The 16,822-nt window shown below is 39.1% G+C and overlaps 1 protein-coding gene across 1 annotated transcript in view; it reads left to right on the forward strand.

The window, feature by feature from the left end:
- The first annotated feature begins 1,376 nt into the window (after positions 1–1,376).
- The window catches only part of LOC124135982 (FK506-binding protein 5-like), a 33,210-nt gene continuing 17,764 nt past the window's right edge, over positions 1,377–16,822 (forward strand). The window contains exon 1 of the mRNA XM_046501717.2: positions 1,377–1,542. Within this exon, the coding sequence (XP_046357673.2) occupies positions 1,378–1,542 (165 nt within the window). The 5' untranslated portion in view covers position 1,377. The remainder of the gene's footprint in view (positions 1,543–16,822) is intronic.

The following is a 16,822-nucleotide window of genomic DNA, read 5'->3' on the forward strand; positions in this document are numbered from 1 at the left end:
GATTGATTGACTTCAATCTAAATTAACAGAAGGATGTCTTAAGGTGCCGTGTTGAATGGGTATTGTAGTGGCCGCTACACGGGGTTAAGTATCTGTGAAAGACAAATATATTTCATTACATGAGGACAAGATTTGCTTTGACTGTGAATGACTAATTATTCTATACATTTTAAGCAAAACAATTAATAATATTAATAAATAAACCCAAATATAATATATATATACAATGAATAATATCAAACAAAAAGTATGAAAGTCATCTTGAATGAGTTAATAAGGAAAATTTATGTTGAAGGTAAAAGTAATTAAAAACAATTATATTTCTTTTTATGAAACCACAGCCTTATTTAACCTAATTTCTGGATACGTGAATACTGTCTTCACCGTGCCTTGCACAAGTGGTGATAGCACACTAACACGTTAAGGCATGTATTAATAGGGTATTGCGATACAACTTCAGAGACAGTGATCATGGGCTTCAATTTTCAAGACTGAGAGGCAAGCGATGTAACTATTCGATGACATTTGACGATTTTAATTTATTGAATAATTTATTACACAGATACAGTTCCTATTCACGTTCTAAGGTTATTCTTGGCCTCAAGTGACGTAACATGAATTGTTGATGCTGTCTCTTCCAGAGTTAGAAAGGACGTAAATAACAGAAGCCATTGTAGGAATCCGACATTAACATGTGTATATAAATAACTATCAATTAATGGTGATACCAAGAGTCAGCTAATAGGTGAACGTATGCTACCCCAAAGATGGCACAAAGACGGCACATGCAAGTCAAGTCAATTGTGTACTTGATCCGTGAAGATCCGGGGTAGAATAGGTCTGCAGCAACCCATTCTTGCCGTAAGAGGCGACTAACGGGATCGAGTGGTCAGGCTCGCTGACTTGGTTGATGAATGTCATCGTATCCCATTTGAGTAGTCCGATGCTCATGATATCAATCACTGGATTGTCTAGTCCAGGCCCGATTATTTACAGACCTCCGTCATATAGCTGGAATATTGGTGAGTGCGGTGTTAAACAACAACGAAACAAACAATTGTTTACCTGAAAAACACACACACGGGAACATGCGGTACATCAATTGTGGAAATGTCTTCACATGTCTACCATACAACTTTTTGACAGCTTGACATAAGCCTGAAATGTGGTAACCCTGATCAAAAGTCGTATGGCGCTCTTTGAAATCTCGGAAGAAAGAGCATGGTTGATTGTATCTAAAACAAATTGAAATGTAAACACTAAAGGCTGGAGCTTCTGGAATATTGCTGGACATGGTTTCAGACAATTTCCCAAACAACCGTCAAAGTATTTGTCATATGATAAAGTTATTTTGTGTTGGCAGGTGACGACTCCATGATGGCGGGGAATCGAAATAAGGTGTTTCCCGCAATGAGCGTTAAACGTGAGCCCCCGCCTGTCACTGACGCAAGTCGGCGGCGCGCCACGATAACCCGGAAGTGGGATAGCTTGGAGAAAGAACTCAAGTCCAACCAAAATGATACTTCTGGTGTTGCGGTCAATGTAAGTCAAATTGATATTAAGATGAAGGTTCTTAAGCAAACCTTACCATCACACTCTTGTCTCCATTTGATTATATGTGTAATTTCTTACTTTTTAAGTTGATATTGATATACATGTAGCTCCGCAGACATCTTACAAAGCGTATGTGTAGTTCCCGCGTAACTGTGCAGGCCTTTTACAAAGTACCAACTGAGTTTTCGGCGGAGTCTTCGTGGTAATTTTGCGAAATAAGGTAAAACACTTATGCGATGTAGTGTATCGTCCTCAAACGATATAATATCCTTTCATTATTTCTTTAACGTTTTCGAATAATTCCTATTTTTTTCAAAGTCCAGTAGTTGTCTGGTTGGATAATGCGTGTGTATTAATCTATCAGCAATATGTTGCGATTGTATCTGTGTAAACGTGACAAGACGCGATGGGGAAGCAAACCTTAGGTTTATCTCATCTGGTCCTCAAAGCGATGACAATTTCACTCATGGCTTCACCACTCAGGAAAATATCGACCTGTGAAGATCCGGGTTAGAATAGGTCTTCAGCAACCCATTCTTGCCGTAAAAGGCGACTATGCTTGTCGTAAGAGGCGACTAACGGGATCGGGTGGTCAGACTCGCTGACTTGGTTGATGCCTGTCATCGTATCCCAATTGCGTGGATCGATGCTCATGTTGTCAATCACTGGATTGTCTGGTCCAGACTCGATTATTTACAGACCGCGGTCATATGGCTGGAATTTTGCTGAGTGCGGCGTTAAACAACAAACAAACAAACAAACATGAAAATATCAAGCTTGTCAGGTCATTTAGTGATATGAAATGACATTGGACAAGAAAAGCCAAATCTCCGCTTTGGTGTTACTTGTGAATGAATGGTGAAAGTATCTCGCCAATGGTTCGGGGTTTGCATCATTCATTCAATGTGAGGTTCAATGTATTTTGATGGACATTTCTGTCCGAATTTTGATCAAATTCAAGGGATATGTCTTCAAAATGCTTTTGAATATGTATCCCCCACAATGAGGCGAGGTGAGATGAAATGAGGTTTAACGTTGCGTCCAAGATTATTGCACTTATATACCGATTTGCATGCAGGTGTGTGTGTGTGTGTCTGCTTGTACCAGTCCGGACTAATGCCGATTAATAGTGCTAGCCCACTGAGCTACCATGCCGAAGTTTAACATGAATATCCCACTCAGACACAGTATACTGACTCCAAGCCGACCAGTCCTTGTTTTAGACCCTTTATGTCGAGCGCCAGACAGGGTACCATCTTTTAACGTCTTTTGGTATGAACCCCGGACCTTCCGCTCCCCGGGCGGACGCTCTTCCACTAGACCACTCTGCGTTTGCCATGTTGCTAGTGACACAGTGGCACTTTCGCATCCATATTTATATCTTCGGTCAACGATGTTAATATGTTTATTAGTGAGTAACAAGTCTAACACTAACACTGGCATTGCCGGAGAAAATAGAGTGTGCATTTTATGTGACTCGGTGGTGTCATATTATATTTTCCGCTGTGAACCATTTCATTATTATAGATTATTGTATATACCACAAATATTTAAAATTTCCAAACGTATTTACATTTAAACGCCTATTTGGTACTTTCAATCTTAAAGAATTAAAATGTTTGTCAAAATTTATCATTTAAATATTCAAAAAGTTACAAACACAAAATGTATTTGCCATTCTTATGTCATGCCAGTGAATAATAATGTTCTATTTTGTACAACCCGTGTTGCCCTTTATGGAGAAATAAAAAGACAAATGTCTCCTCTTGGAGAACAAACGGTGTAATCCCACCACCAAAACCTCACGACATTTGATCCTTAATTCTAAACAGCTATTTGTTCAGTCGCTAACTAAACAAATGTATTACCATATAAATGATTCATTTGATGTGTCTCCAAGTATGAAATGATGATTTCGCCTTGCTTTGTAACAGCTGTTGTTGGCTCAAGATATTCTCTTTAATGTAATCATGTCCAACGAAATCCCCATGGTATCATTCAGCAAGCACTGGTTATTTGTTCTCTATTTGTCAATTACACGAAATCGCGTTTATCGATTGCACCTGCCATATACACCTGTACCTGCCCGCGGGGGTCTCTCACCTGTAATATACCATTTACCTTACGAATATCCTTTAATTGGTATTGATTGATTTGCCGACCTTATTTTTTAGCCTTCCGTGTTTTGCTGACATGGGAGTCGACATATAACATAGATTCTGAAGTAATTCTTTAATATTTAATGTTGATTCCACACTGCTCATAAATAACCCATGACGTGAAACTGTATACGTAGTGTCGACTTTTTCGATGTTTTTCTTATCATAGCATCTGTAGGAGTCTCTGGAAGACTAGGAATACATTATTCTGTGTGAAGCCCGCGTGTAACGCCCGATGGCATGTTGACAATGCCTGTTTGAGTTTTTCAGAAAATGTTTTTTAAACATCGCCTACACTTTATGTACATATCCTTAAGGGATAATATGCATTGCAGTGAATATAGCTCATCTGAAGGTTTATCCGAACCAATGATGCGCGTCGTCCGTGGTCCGACCGTTAGCTATATGTATAATGTTTTCCAAAAATATTATCTCCAAAATCCCAAGTAAGCCGAATCTGAGACCTTGCATGGAGGAAACACTGGATTAATATCTCCCAAGGTGGTAGTCATAGTGCAAAATATAGTTCATGTTCATGGTTCATTTCTGCATGTATCGTGACATATGGCTGTTATGTATCCCTCAACATTATGTTGCAAGTGACACCTTCAACCACTACACAACCAGTCATTCATATATGAAAATTCTCACGAGAAACACTGATGAAAACAGGAGAATCAGACACGGCAATTCTTCAATTTGGGTGTACCAACAATCCTTCTAACTGTAAAAGTATGCCCGTTATGAAAGCCAATCTTCCAAGCTTACAGCAAAGTAAAACTATAACAAATGTTTATCTGAGCGTAAACCTATACCCAGCACAAATTCTTTGTCCATCTAAATACTCACAAAATATAAATACCGTCAGTGTAACAAAACGTCACACACCTTGATGTGGAATAATAATAATTGAAGACCCAAAAATTCAATTTAGCGAATGTGTGCGTGAAAGCCTGTGTTTTTTTATGATATTACAAATGTTAAACATATATGAGGTTAGCTGATGGGACTTATTGATTATATTTATCATCATCATTTTACACCATCTCATACACACCTTAATTAGTCAAACAATTCTTTCTCTAGAACGACATCTGAATTTTTATTCTTGAATTAAATTCTCTCATCATTGTGGCCAATAAATACCAAGGCTGGATCTTACTCTCTGATCAGATTACTTTATCTCACGTTTGTGATGAAGTCTAACTCATTATTATTCAACACGGGATATCATAATGAATCTTTAAAACAGTTTTTACAGTGCATTGACGTCATAGACACAGTTCAAGAATGTCTCTGGGAAGAGGCGCTGAACTGGGCAAACATCCCTTGAGGTTTGTTCAAAGACTATCCACTTATTATTACAAATGCTAATTACTGAATATATCGAAGTAATTAGCTAGTGAAATACTAGACAAGATAAGCCCAAGAGGCCTTGTCTAACCATCTCATTCAGTAATACACTCAGTGCATGTAATTTGTTTGTTGTTAAACGCCGCACTCAGCATTATTCCAGCTATATGACAGCGGTCTGTAAACAATCGAGTCTGGAACAGACAATCCAGTGATTGACATCATGCGCATCAATCCACGCAATTGGGTTGATGATATGCATCAACCAAGTCAGCGAGCCTGGCCACCCGATCCCGTAAGTCGCCTCTTACGACAAGCAGAGTCGCCTTTTACGGCAAGCAAGACCTATTCTTACCCGGATCTTAACGGCTCCAGTGCATATGAACTGTACATAAGAACACTTTGTTAGTAATTGCAGTTGTAAATCATTTGTAGGCACGTTGGTTAAGCTATGAGTGGGTCAGTATGGTTTTTGGCCGCTTTTTGCAATATTCCAGCAATCACGGCGGGGGGACACCAGAAACGGACTTCACACATTGTACCCATGTCGGAAATCGAACCAAGGCCTTCAGCGTGACGAGCGAACACGTTAACCACTAGGCTACCACACCGCCCCTTTGTTAGGCTATGACACACGGACGTTGTTCATCTTGACTCTGTGTGTTCGAGACTTGTTCTTTTTTCTTCTACCTGATGTTATCCATGCTGGTATGCAACGTCAACGCCAGAGAATAACCAGTCTCGATTATACGCCGAAACAGATTCCATTGGGCGTAAAAAGGGAAAACAGCTGTGAAAATCATATGAATGGCAATCAATGATGACACCACGTGTTCGCGTAACTTGTAAACATGTCCATCCCGACCAGTAGCACCCACCAATCATGAGTTTGTAGTGAACTTTTATATTACGCATGCGATGATACAGTAAACTACGGTTATAACGAACTCAAAGGGACCACTTATTTTAGTTCTTTATGACCGTAGTTCGTTATAAGCATGTATACAGCATATATACAACAAATGGCCGGGACTAAAAAATAAGTTCGTTATATCACTCAGTTCGTTATAAGCGTGTTCGTTATAACCGTAATTTACTGTAGTACGACCCTTCTGGTTTGGTTCAGACCAGTTGACAGTCAGTCAAGTTTGATTGAAGGCATTTAGAGCCCACTTTTCTTGCGAACTTAAATTATATTCTGCATATGCCTAATGCATAATGATCCTAGTCATACAGTGTATCCCATATGACACTTATTTAAAAGTCTTGAATTGGCATGTGACTGCAAGCAATAACAGCGACGCTGACCAACCGAGATACCCAATGTAGACGGCTCTTAAGAGTGAGTGAATATGGTTTTACGCAACTTTTAGCAGTATTATTTCAATATCATGGCGGGTAACACCAGAAATGGGCACATACTACCCATGTGGGGAATAGAACCCGGGTCTTTGGCGTTACGAGCGAACGCTTTAACCACTAAGCTACCCCATCGCCCTCGGCTTTTAAGTGAGTGAGTGAGTATGGTTTTACGCCGCTTTTGGCAATATTCGAGCAAATCACGGCGGGGTACACCAGAAATGGGCTTCACACATTGTACCCATGTTGAGAATCGAACCCGGGTATTCGGCGTGACGAGCGAACGCTTTAACCCCTCGGCTACCCGAACGCCCCCGGCTTTTAAGACAAGCATGAGGTAGTTGGGACCTATTTCTGATTCGGATTCCCCACAGAGGTGTCTTGAAACATCGCAGTTATTCATGTAACGAGATATTTTTGTAATATTTGGTCATGAGTTCGCCACCGAACTTTTATGTACTTCTGGGTTTATTTCTTTAACTTTAGAGTGTGAGTGGGTTGGGGTTACACCCCTTTGGACATCACTTCAGTTAGATAACGACGTGTCAGCTTGCTGTGGAAGGAAACAACTTTGATGAAAAACACAAGCAATGGTGTGGCGTTTACAAACCAAGGATCATATTCGAGGCAAATCTTAGGTTTGAATAACGAACGTACCTCTGCACACCGAACTGCGGCAACGTAGACCACTGGACTACCGGAGTCCCCTTTTAGAGTGAGTGAGTGAGTGAGTGAGTGAATATTGTTTTATGCCGCTTTTAGCAGTATTCCAGCAATATCACGGCAGGGGACACCAGAAACACGGGTTTTCGGCGTGACGAGCGAGCGCTTTAGAGTATGCTTTCATGTCATCAGAGGGACAGCCAGCCAGCCAGCGTTGTGTGTCCTGTTCATTGACTGCGTAACACTTATGAATGATGGTTCTTGTTGTGTTGACTGTTATTGCGTTGATTATAGCAACTTTTGTCAAGGGAAATTTAAAACGTGATCATATAAAATAACGAAAGGTATTTAACTTGTTATTTAGCACGTTACTATAATTTCGCCAGAATGCAATGTTATACAGAAATTAGTTTATCCATATTGTACTTGAATTTCATTCAAACACGCAAACACTGTCTGTTGAATGATAAAGCTTAGCAAAAACAAGTCATTTCAAACCGACATGACATCAACAAACTGATAAACCAGACTGATACTAGTCAATATATAAGCGCGGTGTGTACAGTCATCAATGAATCACTGTTTTGTTACTTTGAAGACTTTACGTATCGGTGATTTTTATCTAGACCAAAAAATCGAATCGTGAGCAGAACAACAATTGACAACGATTTATTCCTCATAACAGATTGTCAAAGTGGGTTCTATTTTATATTGGTAATGGAGAACAAGTAACAGGCTATTGGTTTTATTTGATTTTCTATAGTGATTCAGTACATACTATACTACTCAAAAGAAGTTAAAGACCATCCAATTTATATATTACTGCCGTTAATCTTTGGGTTAAGTTCTTTTGAGTAGTATAGCAAGATGGCGACACTGAGGGTAACCGGTGTGAAACTTTGTTGTTTAATGCTGTACCGGCTATATGACCGCGGCCTTGTCCATACAATCCAGTGATTGATGTTATGAGCAACGTCGGGGCACGGATGCCTAAGTCGTCTGAAACGCGTTCATTCTCTGTGCAGAGTTGCGTCCCTTGGGCACACCAGAAACCTATGATTGTGGGTTCGAATCCCGGTTAGCACAGATTATGTTTCTAGGTTTGTCAGCACCATACCCGTGCTCGTGTGTTTCACCAAGGTGGTAACCGTCTGAGACCTGCATAATTTCGGGCTTTCCTCCCACATTAAGCAGACCGTGATAAAACTGGAATTCTCGACCCGACCCACTCACTATGAGCAACGTCCCTTTCAGCCGGGGTAAGATAACACACAATCGACAATGTAATGCACCGAGTGTGATCACCCTACGTGGACCATTGCAATCTACTGAACCCAGGAATTAATGGGACTGTAAGGCTGTGGCGTGATGTCCAGTAAAGGCAGGGAGTCAAAATTGTGCCCTTGGGCACGCCAGAAACCTATGATTGTGGGTTCGAATTCCGGTTCTCCCCGATTATGTTTCTAGGTTTGTCAGCACCATACCCGTGCTCGTTGTAAACGTCTGAGACCTGCATCACCTCGGGCTTTACTCCCACATTAAGTTGACACGCCTGGATATAACTGGAATACTGTTAAAAGCGGCGTTAAACCCAACTCACTCACTCCGTCACCCTACACCATTAATGTATTCTTGTAAGGTTTATAAACCACAGTATAATTCACAATTGAACATAAGATGGAATTCCTCTGGAATTACACTGCTCACAATAGAATAGACTAACGCTTTGGCTCTAAAAATAATTTTGACAGGAAAAAATAACTCCATTTAAATTGAAAAGGAGTCCCAGTGAGAAGGGAAATTCAGAGATTGTGGAAAAGTAGACTTGCTTCATTTAGGACAACAGCATTACATCGAGGACTGTGAGACGGACTATGCACTAATTACCATTGTATAGTTGAATAGAGGTTTGTTCAAACTGGTGCTACAGATGATAGCATTGCGATAGTGAATAAATGATACTTTGTATGGATAGTAACTTCTTTTATTCTTTGTCACGTCCTTTCAGAGCTACATCTTGCTCCTTCATCAAGTTCTCCCAACTTCTAAATGCCTACCAAATGCTTCATTACGATAGTATTTGGAGTTTTGGTCAAATGCCTTCATTCGTCATAAATATAAGCGACAAAACCATTTCCACAATCTCTCCATTGTACGATTCGACTATATCATAATCATGTGTTTAAGAATCACTATCAATTGTGATGATACAGGGTGTTTGCGAAACGGTATCCTCACTGTCCTGCCCAACCGGTGGCACCCGTCACAAACACATAACTAGCCTCTACTGTCGCAGCTCACCATCGTTGCTTTTTCTACTTTATGTATTGGTATAGTTAATTACAATTAATACAACTAATATATAAATTACCTTATGATAGTGTGAGTACAAATCGATCTGTACCTCCCACGCCCACAATGAGAGTGAAAACAAAATGGAAAACTAAATAAAATATTAGCTATCTAGGGATCTTGTTACACCTTGCTGTGTGTCCTTGACACTGTATTGTACAAAAAGCACATTTGACAGAACACGTTGTTAAGTGCCATCTTGGTTTGCACACAAATTTACACTTTTTCGAATTGGTTTTCACTCTTGCCTTGCCATTGAATTGTGTTGACATCTGACTTGACACAAGTGTTGTTAATAAAGAGAATCTCAGGGTGTCTTTCTAACACATATAAGCGCTATAGAATCAGGTTCATATACATATTAGTCGTTCTCTTGACATTGCTCTCTAACATGAAAAAAAGAACAGGGTGTGAAATGTACCAATGTTTGTACAAGTTGATGCCTCTGAATGGGCCAATATTATTCAAACGGAGAAATGGGCCAAAATATTTATTTATTTTACGATCTCAAGCGGAGAGAGTGGTCGCTATTTTACTATCATTGGCCAATATTGTTCAAACTGATGCAGCTGATAGAAACGCGTCTACACAAATATCTGTTACCCAGAAAAATGATCCTAGACATATCTTGTATTCCTAACCTGAACAGGAAGGAATGACCACATATTGAGTTGTCACTGTCTCTTCACAGGTGATTCGGTAGTTTAACAAAGTAAATAATTTCATGGACATTCTTCCTCATTTTTTCCTCTCTATTTCGTATTCCATTTTTATTTGAATGGTGCTTCAGTCGAGTAATCATGCTCAAATTATTCAAGTATAATATTTAACAGGTACGGATAGTCTGTATGTGCCGAACATTAAATGATATTATCCCTGTTCTAAAATGTTGTCTCGCAGCTTGCGCAAATGTCTTAATGCCGTTTATGTTCAAAATACTATCCACTTTATGAGTCTTGGACGACTGGGGCACCCGTGTCCCCTCCACTTAATGAAGTATACAAACAGGCTGAACTGATGTAATGTTGTATAACATTAAACATGTAAAAATCTAATTTCTGAGATATAACATTAGATGCGAAGTAAAAGATAAAGATCAATACAATATGATGACTTAAAATATAGGTTTGTGTCATATTGAAAATTTAATATAATACGTCAACAGAAAAATATCAGTCTCGAATATCCACCGAAACAGATTCCATCGGGCGCAAAAGGCAGAATAGCAGTGAAAATGATATGAATGGACCACTGAAACTCCTTGGGTAAACAATTAGGGTACCCTTCGTTTCCATCCCTACGTTGTATTAACGTATCCGGTGTAATCTTACCATGCCAGCGAACGAACCACAGATCGTGCTCATCGTTTAATGAAATCGAATCTTGTGTTAATATTGAGTTGACCGAACAATATCCCTTTGTTCAACACTGGTCAGCAACAGCTGGTCAAACGTGCTGGAAACAATACTCGGAAGTGATGCACGAGCGTCCATACGGCTTGTAAATGATGTATGAGGGCTATGCGTATAGGCTTTGGACAAATCGTGCTTGGTCTGTATCAGTGTACTTAATATCTCTAACGCGTGATCACAGGCATCAGTTTGAGACAATGAAAATAGAATAAAATAGCTTTTCAAGAGCTTTTCTCGTTAGATTATCCACTACTCATTGAACTAGAACGGTGTTGATCGTCTGATGGATGCGAATGTAAAACGTCAACGGCATAGTATAATTAGTCTCGATCACCTGCTGAAACAGATTCAGTTGGGCGTGAAAGGCAAAATACAGATGATAACAATGTGGGTTTAACGCAACTTTACACAGTATTCCTGTTATATCACGGCGTGTCAGCTAAATATGGGAGGAAAGCCGAACTGATGCAGGTCTCAGACGTTTACAACTTCGATGAAACCCATGAGCTAGTGTATTGTGCTGATACATCTAGATACATAATCGGGGCGAACCGGGATTCGAACCAATAATCACAGGTTTCTGCGGCGCCCCAGACGACTGGGCCATCCATGCTTCAAGGCGATATATGGATGTAGGTCGCCAGTTGTCACACGAGAAAATATGAACATGCACATTCCCGTTATCAATGTGCAATTCCTTGAGGTTGAATTATTTTTCACGCTTGCTTGATAAAATTTTAAATAGATGATAAAATATGTATAAATGTCAATCCATGCCATCCGTTAGGGCAGCATAGGTTAAAGCGACGAATGACTGCCCTGGTGTATTCCTCATACGATTACAATGTGTGAAACCCCTTTTCAGATACGACTGTAATATTGCTTTAAGTGATGTAAAAACATACGCATTCGTATTTGGCAGAGAGGTTTTTTAATCAGTTCGTCACGTGCTGAATGCAAATAAACAATGTGTATGTGTCCAAGTAAGTATACGTTTGTTGTACTATGGTTGTCGGGGGAAATATTTTGACTGTCCAGACACACTGGCCTTTTTGTCCAAGGATTTGGCATTCAGTGGCATCTAGGGAGTAAATGCATAGGAAAATATAATTTCGAGAAGCAAACGCTTTTGTACCACTGTCAATGAAACAATCTGTAATGTATTTTGGGAATGTAATGAAACTAAAAAAATATTGGAATGATCTCGAAGTTTGGCTTAAGAACTATCTCCAAATTATGTATTGACAAAATATCATATTTGATTTTGTTCTAATTACTTTAAATGCTTTTATCAGTCATTTACTTTAATTTAAAAGTCATATTGATGTAAGTGGAATCAAAGGAATCAAACTGTATATATATATATATATATATATATATATATATATATATATATATATATATATATATATATATATCTCAGCTGGTTTATCCATGCTGTGTTTGATTCTGATTGTGTGTTGCAACCTTATAAAGTCTGACATGTGTTATTCTATTGCAATCTGAAATATGTCTTGACTGAATACTGTATTACTTTACAACTTTGGGAACAAAAAACCGTTGTAATTTTTTTCAAATCCCCCAAACCGTCGAGCTAGCAGACAGGAAGGTAGTATCATATGTTGAATCTGGCATTACCATCGAGTAACTGAATTTAAGTTGGACACAGGGCATTGGCCTTGCTTCCTATTTAACCTGCATTCACACGTGCGCTGAACCATGCCGTGAGTGGTGGTAGACCTGAATAATATTACAGTGTGGGACACAAACAATGGCCTTCCCTTAGTGTACCCAGAAAACAGACTGACAGATACACAGATAATACATTTAATTATAAAGTCTCACCTTTACAACATAAATAAGTCATGAATACATGACCTTGATATGGGGTTTGTATGGTGCAGTTCACCACTCCAAATGATAAGCGTGGTCATGCACTGGACAACTCGTTATCCACCAATAATGTGCCCTCCAATTATGTGGAATGTATGTTTCAATTACCCTGATGACATTCCAATTAGACTGATGGGATTCAATAAGTAATTATCAGGACTCGAACTACTAAGTGTTAATACGGTAATTATCACTTTAGTTACTGATGAGTGTGCTGCCTGGATCCTGTATATAACCCAAACCTGGAAATACTTTGGGCTGACTACAAAAAACAATCCATTTAAAGACAAGAATACCTGAAAGATGATTTTATTTAACCTTTAGGTGTTGTTTTTGTTACTGTGTAGTTGGTTTAAGATTAATATAGGATTCCATTCTTACAGAGTCACTTTGAACCGGGTAAGGTGAGTCAGTGAATGGGGGATTTCTTTGGATTTTGTCGCTTTCGTGTTGTTTTTACTTTACAGTGTGTCATCCATGTCATTGGCATCGGAATGAGTGAACCTATCACTATTAACTTCTTGTACAATGGAGATGGGATGGTAGCTTAGGTGTTAAAGCGTTCGCTTGCCACGCCGAAGACCCGGGTTCTATTCCCCACATGGGTACAATGTGTGAAACCCATTTCTGGTGTTCCCCGTCGTGATATTGATGGAATATTGCTAAAACCGGCGTAAAACCATACTCACTCACTCAATGAACATAACACTGCAGTCGCACATAAATATGTTAATGTAAATTAACCACACTTTTGCCCTATATCCAAGAGGGGCATCTGTGTCAGAGTCATCAACGCGCCCCCTTGGACACAGGTTCTGGATGCGATGATGATTGGTTCGAGTCCCAGATTCCTCCGGAGTATGATTTGATTTGTCAGCACTATACCCATGCTCGTGAATGTTACCAAACTGGGAAACGTATAAAATGCACCAAATCGGGTTTTCCTCCAGGTTCAGCTGACACGCCGTAAAAGAAATGAATACTGTTCAAAGCAGCGTTCAACTCATTCCAATACCACACATGTGTACAACTGGCTATTGTGCGCATCCCACCATGCATGCTATTGTTTGATCATAGCGTGAAACAATACTCTCTCAGTTATATATGTAACGTTGTCAAGCATCTCTTATTCACACATTTTGTTTCCGATTGAAAGTTTACAAACAGTAACCTCACAGAATTGGTTTAAGTTTAATTGATTTCGATGGTATAACTACAAGGGAGCAGTGAGTTGTGAAGTGTTTGTTTAACGTACGACAACATGATATCAGTAGGTATTGATTGACCTGCGTTAACGAAAGACTGGGAAACCGTCATGGTGTGGAATTCTGCGATTAGATATGTAACAAAGATTGCCTTTTACATTTCTGGAATTACATTACAGTTAGCAGATCAATTCAAGGGATTATACTGCTGAAGTTGTATCAATGCTTCTAGCAGCCTGGTTAATCATATGAGCGGCATAGGAGAATATCATAATAAAGAGGGCAAGTCAGAATCCATGTTTAAGAACCACGTGTGTTCATGAATCTTCTACACTTTGTGTGTCTGAATCCTTGCGATATTAATATTGCAATGATGCATATTCATAAAACGACAAACACAATAATTTAAAACCATATCGATGTTACAATATGATAATGGATTAACTGTCTGCTGGACGCGGGCCGCGATCTATAGAGGAAGGGAGGTTCTGGCAACGTGAGCTGTTGCAATAGAAACAACTGTCAACAATGACTGAAGTCTTCGATGGCGGCGTGGAACACGGTGTCCGTGTGTCTTGATTTAATTGTGTTTTAGTTTTTTCCATATGAACTTAGAAGCAATGGATTATAAAAAAACCCACATATCAATAATAATGTTTTAAGCGTGACGAAAAGAGTTGATTTGTGACTGAAGGTAAGTGCACTGGGATATAATTGAACGTTACATTTATGTACTTGCTTCATATCAGTTTAAATAGCACAAGTAATATTCCCAGAAAACATTATTGATAATGTGCTTATTGTGATTCATTATCCATCTTTGTGATCAGACGTTTATAGCAAAAAGATCAATTCTATTTTAGGTTATAACACTTTTTATCAGTACATTCTATTCAGATTTTAAAAATTCCGATGAGGATTTACACCTGTCACAATGTTTTTTAAGGATACAGATCATATAAGTATCTGTATGTATGAAAGGGTAATTTGTATACTGTAATTATTTGGCATTTTGTGACTCAGTCATAATTATATTTTATTTTGATTCAAGCATGTATATGACTCACGGGGGCCACAGGATTATAGAAGCTTAGTTATTTCATCGTTTCTTATTCTCACAAAAAAAGCATTTGAGTGATCTTCGTGTAACAGCATGTCTTGTTGATCATGAGAAGCGATATCTAAGTGGATGTATCGATGTTTTTTACAAGTTCAGATTAAAACACTTTTTTCTGATAAAACCTTATAAATGAATATTATTTTAATTGTATTTCGCCACCAGTGTAGGGTTTTGGTATATAGATTGACATACATTCACATGGTTGCATTCCTTGTATATATTACGCGTGCGACGTTGCAGCGAACTTGTACCTGATGGAATATTGCATTTTAAATAACTTAGGCAAAACTTTACTTTCTCTAACGCCGAAACATGAAACAAGGTTTGGACACAATTGTGAATGCGCTGTTAAGATCATGTATATAAATCCAGCATGGCCTGGTGCTTAATACGCTCGCTCGCCGATTACAATAGTTCCATTGGCAACGTGTAGAAGAGCCATGGGGTTGCCTAGTGGTTACAGCGTTCGCTCTTATGAGGAAACTAATTGCAATTAGACATAACTGATGTTTTTCAATTTCTGCGCCAGGAATATTTACTAGCACGTATTTACTTGCATTGAATAAGGGTTTGTTGTTCTTGAAGCTAAGGTATCGGTGGGGTAGCATTGTGGTTAAAGCGTTCGCTTGTCACGCTGAACTCCCGGATTCGAGTCCCAATAGATCGATCAGCAAACGTCAATCGAACGTAAAAGAATGTGTGATTAAGAGGGATCAGCCAATCTGATTTCCACGAGACGTTAATGCGAAGTTTCATTAATGCAAACAAAGACCACTCGGATTTTTCGCATCTAATTCACGCTCGCGTTAATTTCAAGATTTACAGTATTTCTTCTATGACCTTGGTCAAGGTAGCACAAGTTAGTTCAGAGGACATTCAGCGTAGCAGGCGGTCATCACGGACTGACCGCTGGTGCTAAGATATACATGTTTGCGAGTTGTTAGGTCTCTGGACGGTTAATTCTTTGGGTTGATGGTTCAAGTTGACCCTTTATATTAATACAAAGTAGACACAATTTATGGATAACAACTTCTTTAATTACTGTAAAGGCGACGTTTCGGTATAGATCCTTATACCAGTGTCAAGCAAGACTGAATGATGAACATGGTACAGAATATATATATAGGTGGAGGATAACAGTAGAGAATTACCAGTAACAGCATTTGCTGACATGAGTGGGATAACATGAGTAGGTAAAGTAATGACAACAGAAGGATAAAACCGTAACTACATGATGGACAGAGAACACATGACGCGGAAGCCAATGAGACATGAAGCCAATTAAACATGATGAGTTTACTTAGGTGTGGTGATTATTGCTTAATGAGTCCATAGTAGGCGGATGGGGTGAAATAGGCTTGATCTCTGTTGATTGATGGCTCGTGGCGGCGAATGTGGACTGCTTCAGTTAGTTTTCTTTTGCTGAAGTCATGAAGGTTGTTGGAGAAGATTTGGACGTTTTTACTGTTGTTATTTCATCATGTCTGTCTGTTTGTCTATCATACACACACACGCACATACATAAACATATATATGTACTTAAAGATAAAGCATACCATTAAGGACCTACCCACAACAACAAGGATATCCAGGGTGACTGGTTGAAGACGCTTAAATAAAACCATGAAACTCCCACGCGAAACACTGATGACAACAAGAGAATCAGACACAGACACGGACGTTCTTCCATTTAGGTGTATCTACAATCCTAGTAACTGTAAAATTATCCCCTTATAAAAACCAATCCTCCAT

This window comes from Haliotis rufescens, unplaced genomic scaffold (genome assembly GCF_023055435.1).
Source record: "Haliotis rufescens isolate VD_foot unplaced genomic scaffold, xgHalRufe1.0.p SCAF_4, whole genome shotgun sequence".
NCBI classification, from domain to species: domain Eukaryota; kingdom Metazoa; phylum Mollusca; class Gastropoda; order Lepetellida; family Haliotidae; genus Haliotis; species Haliotis rufescens.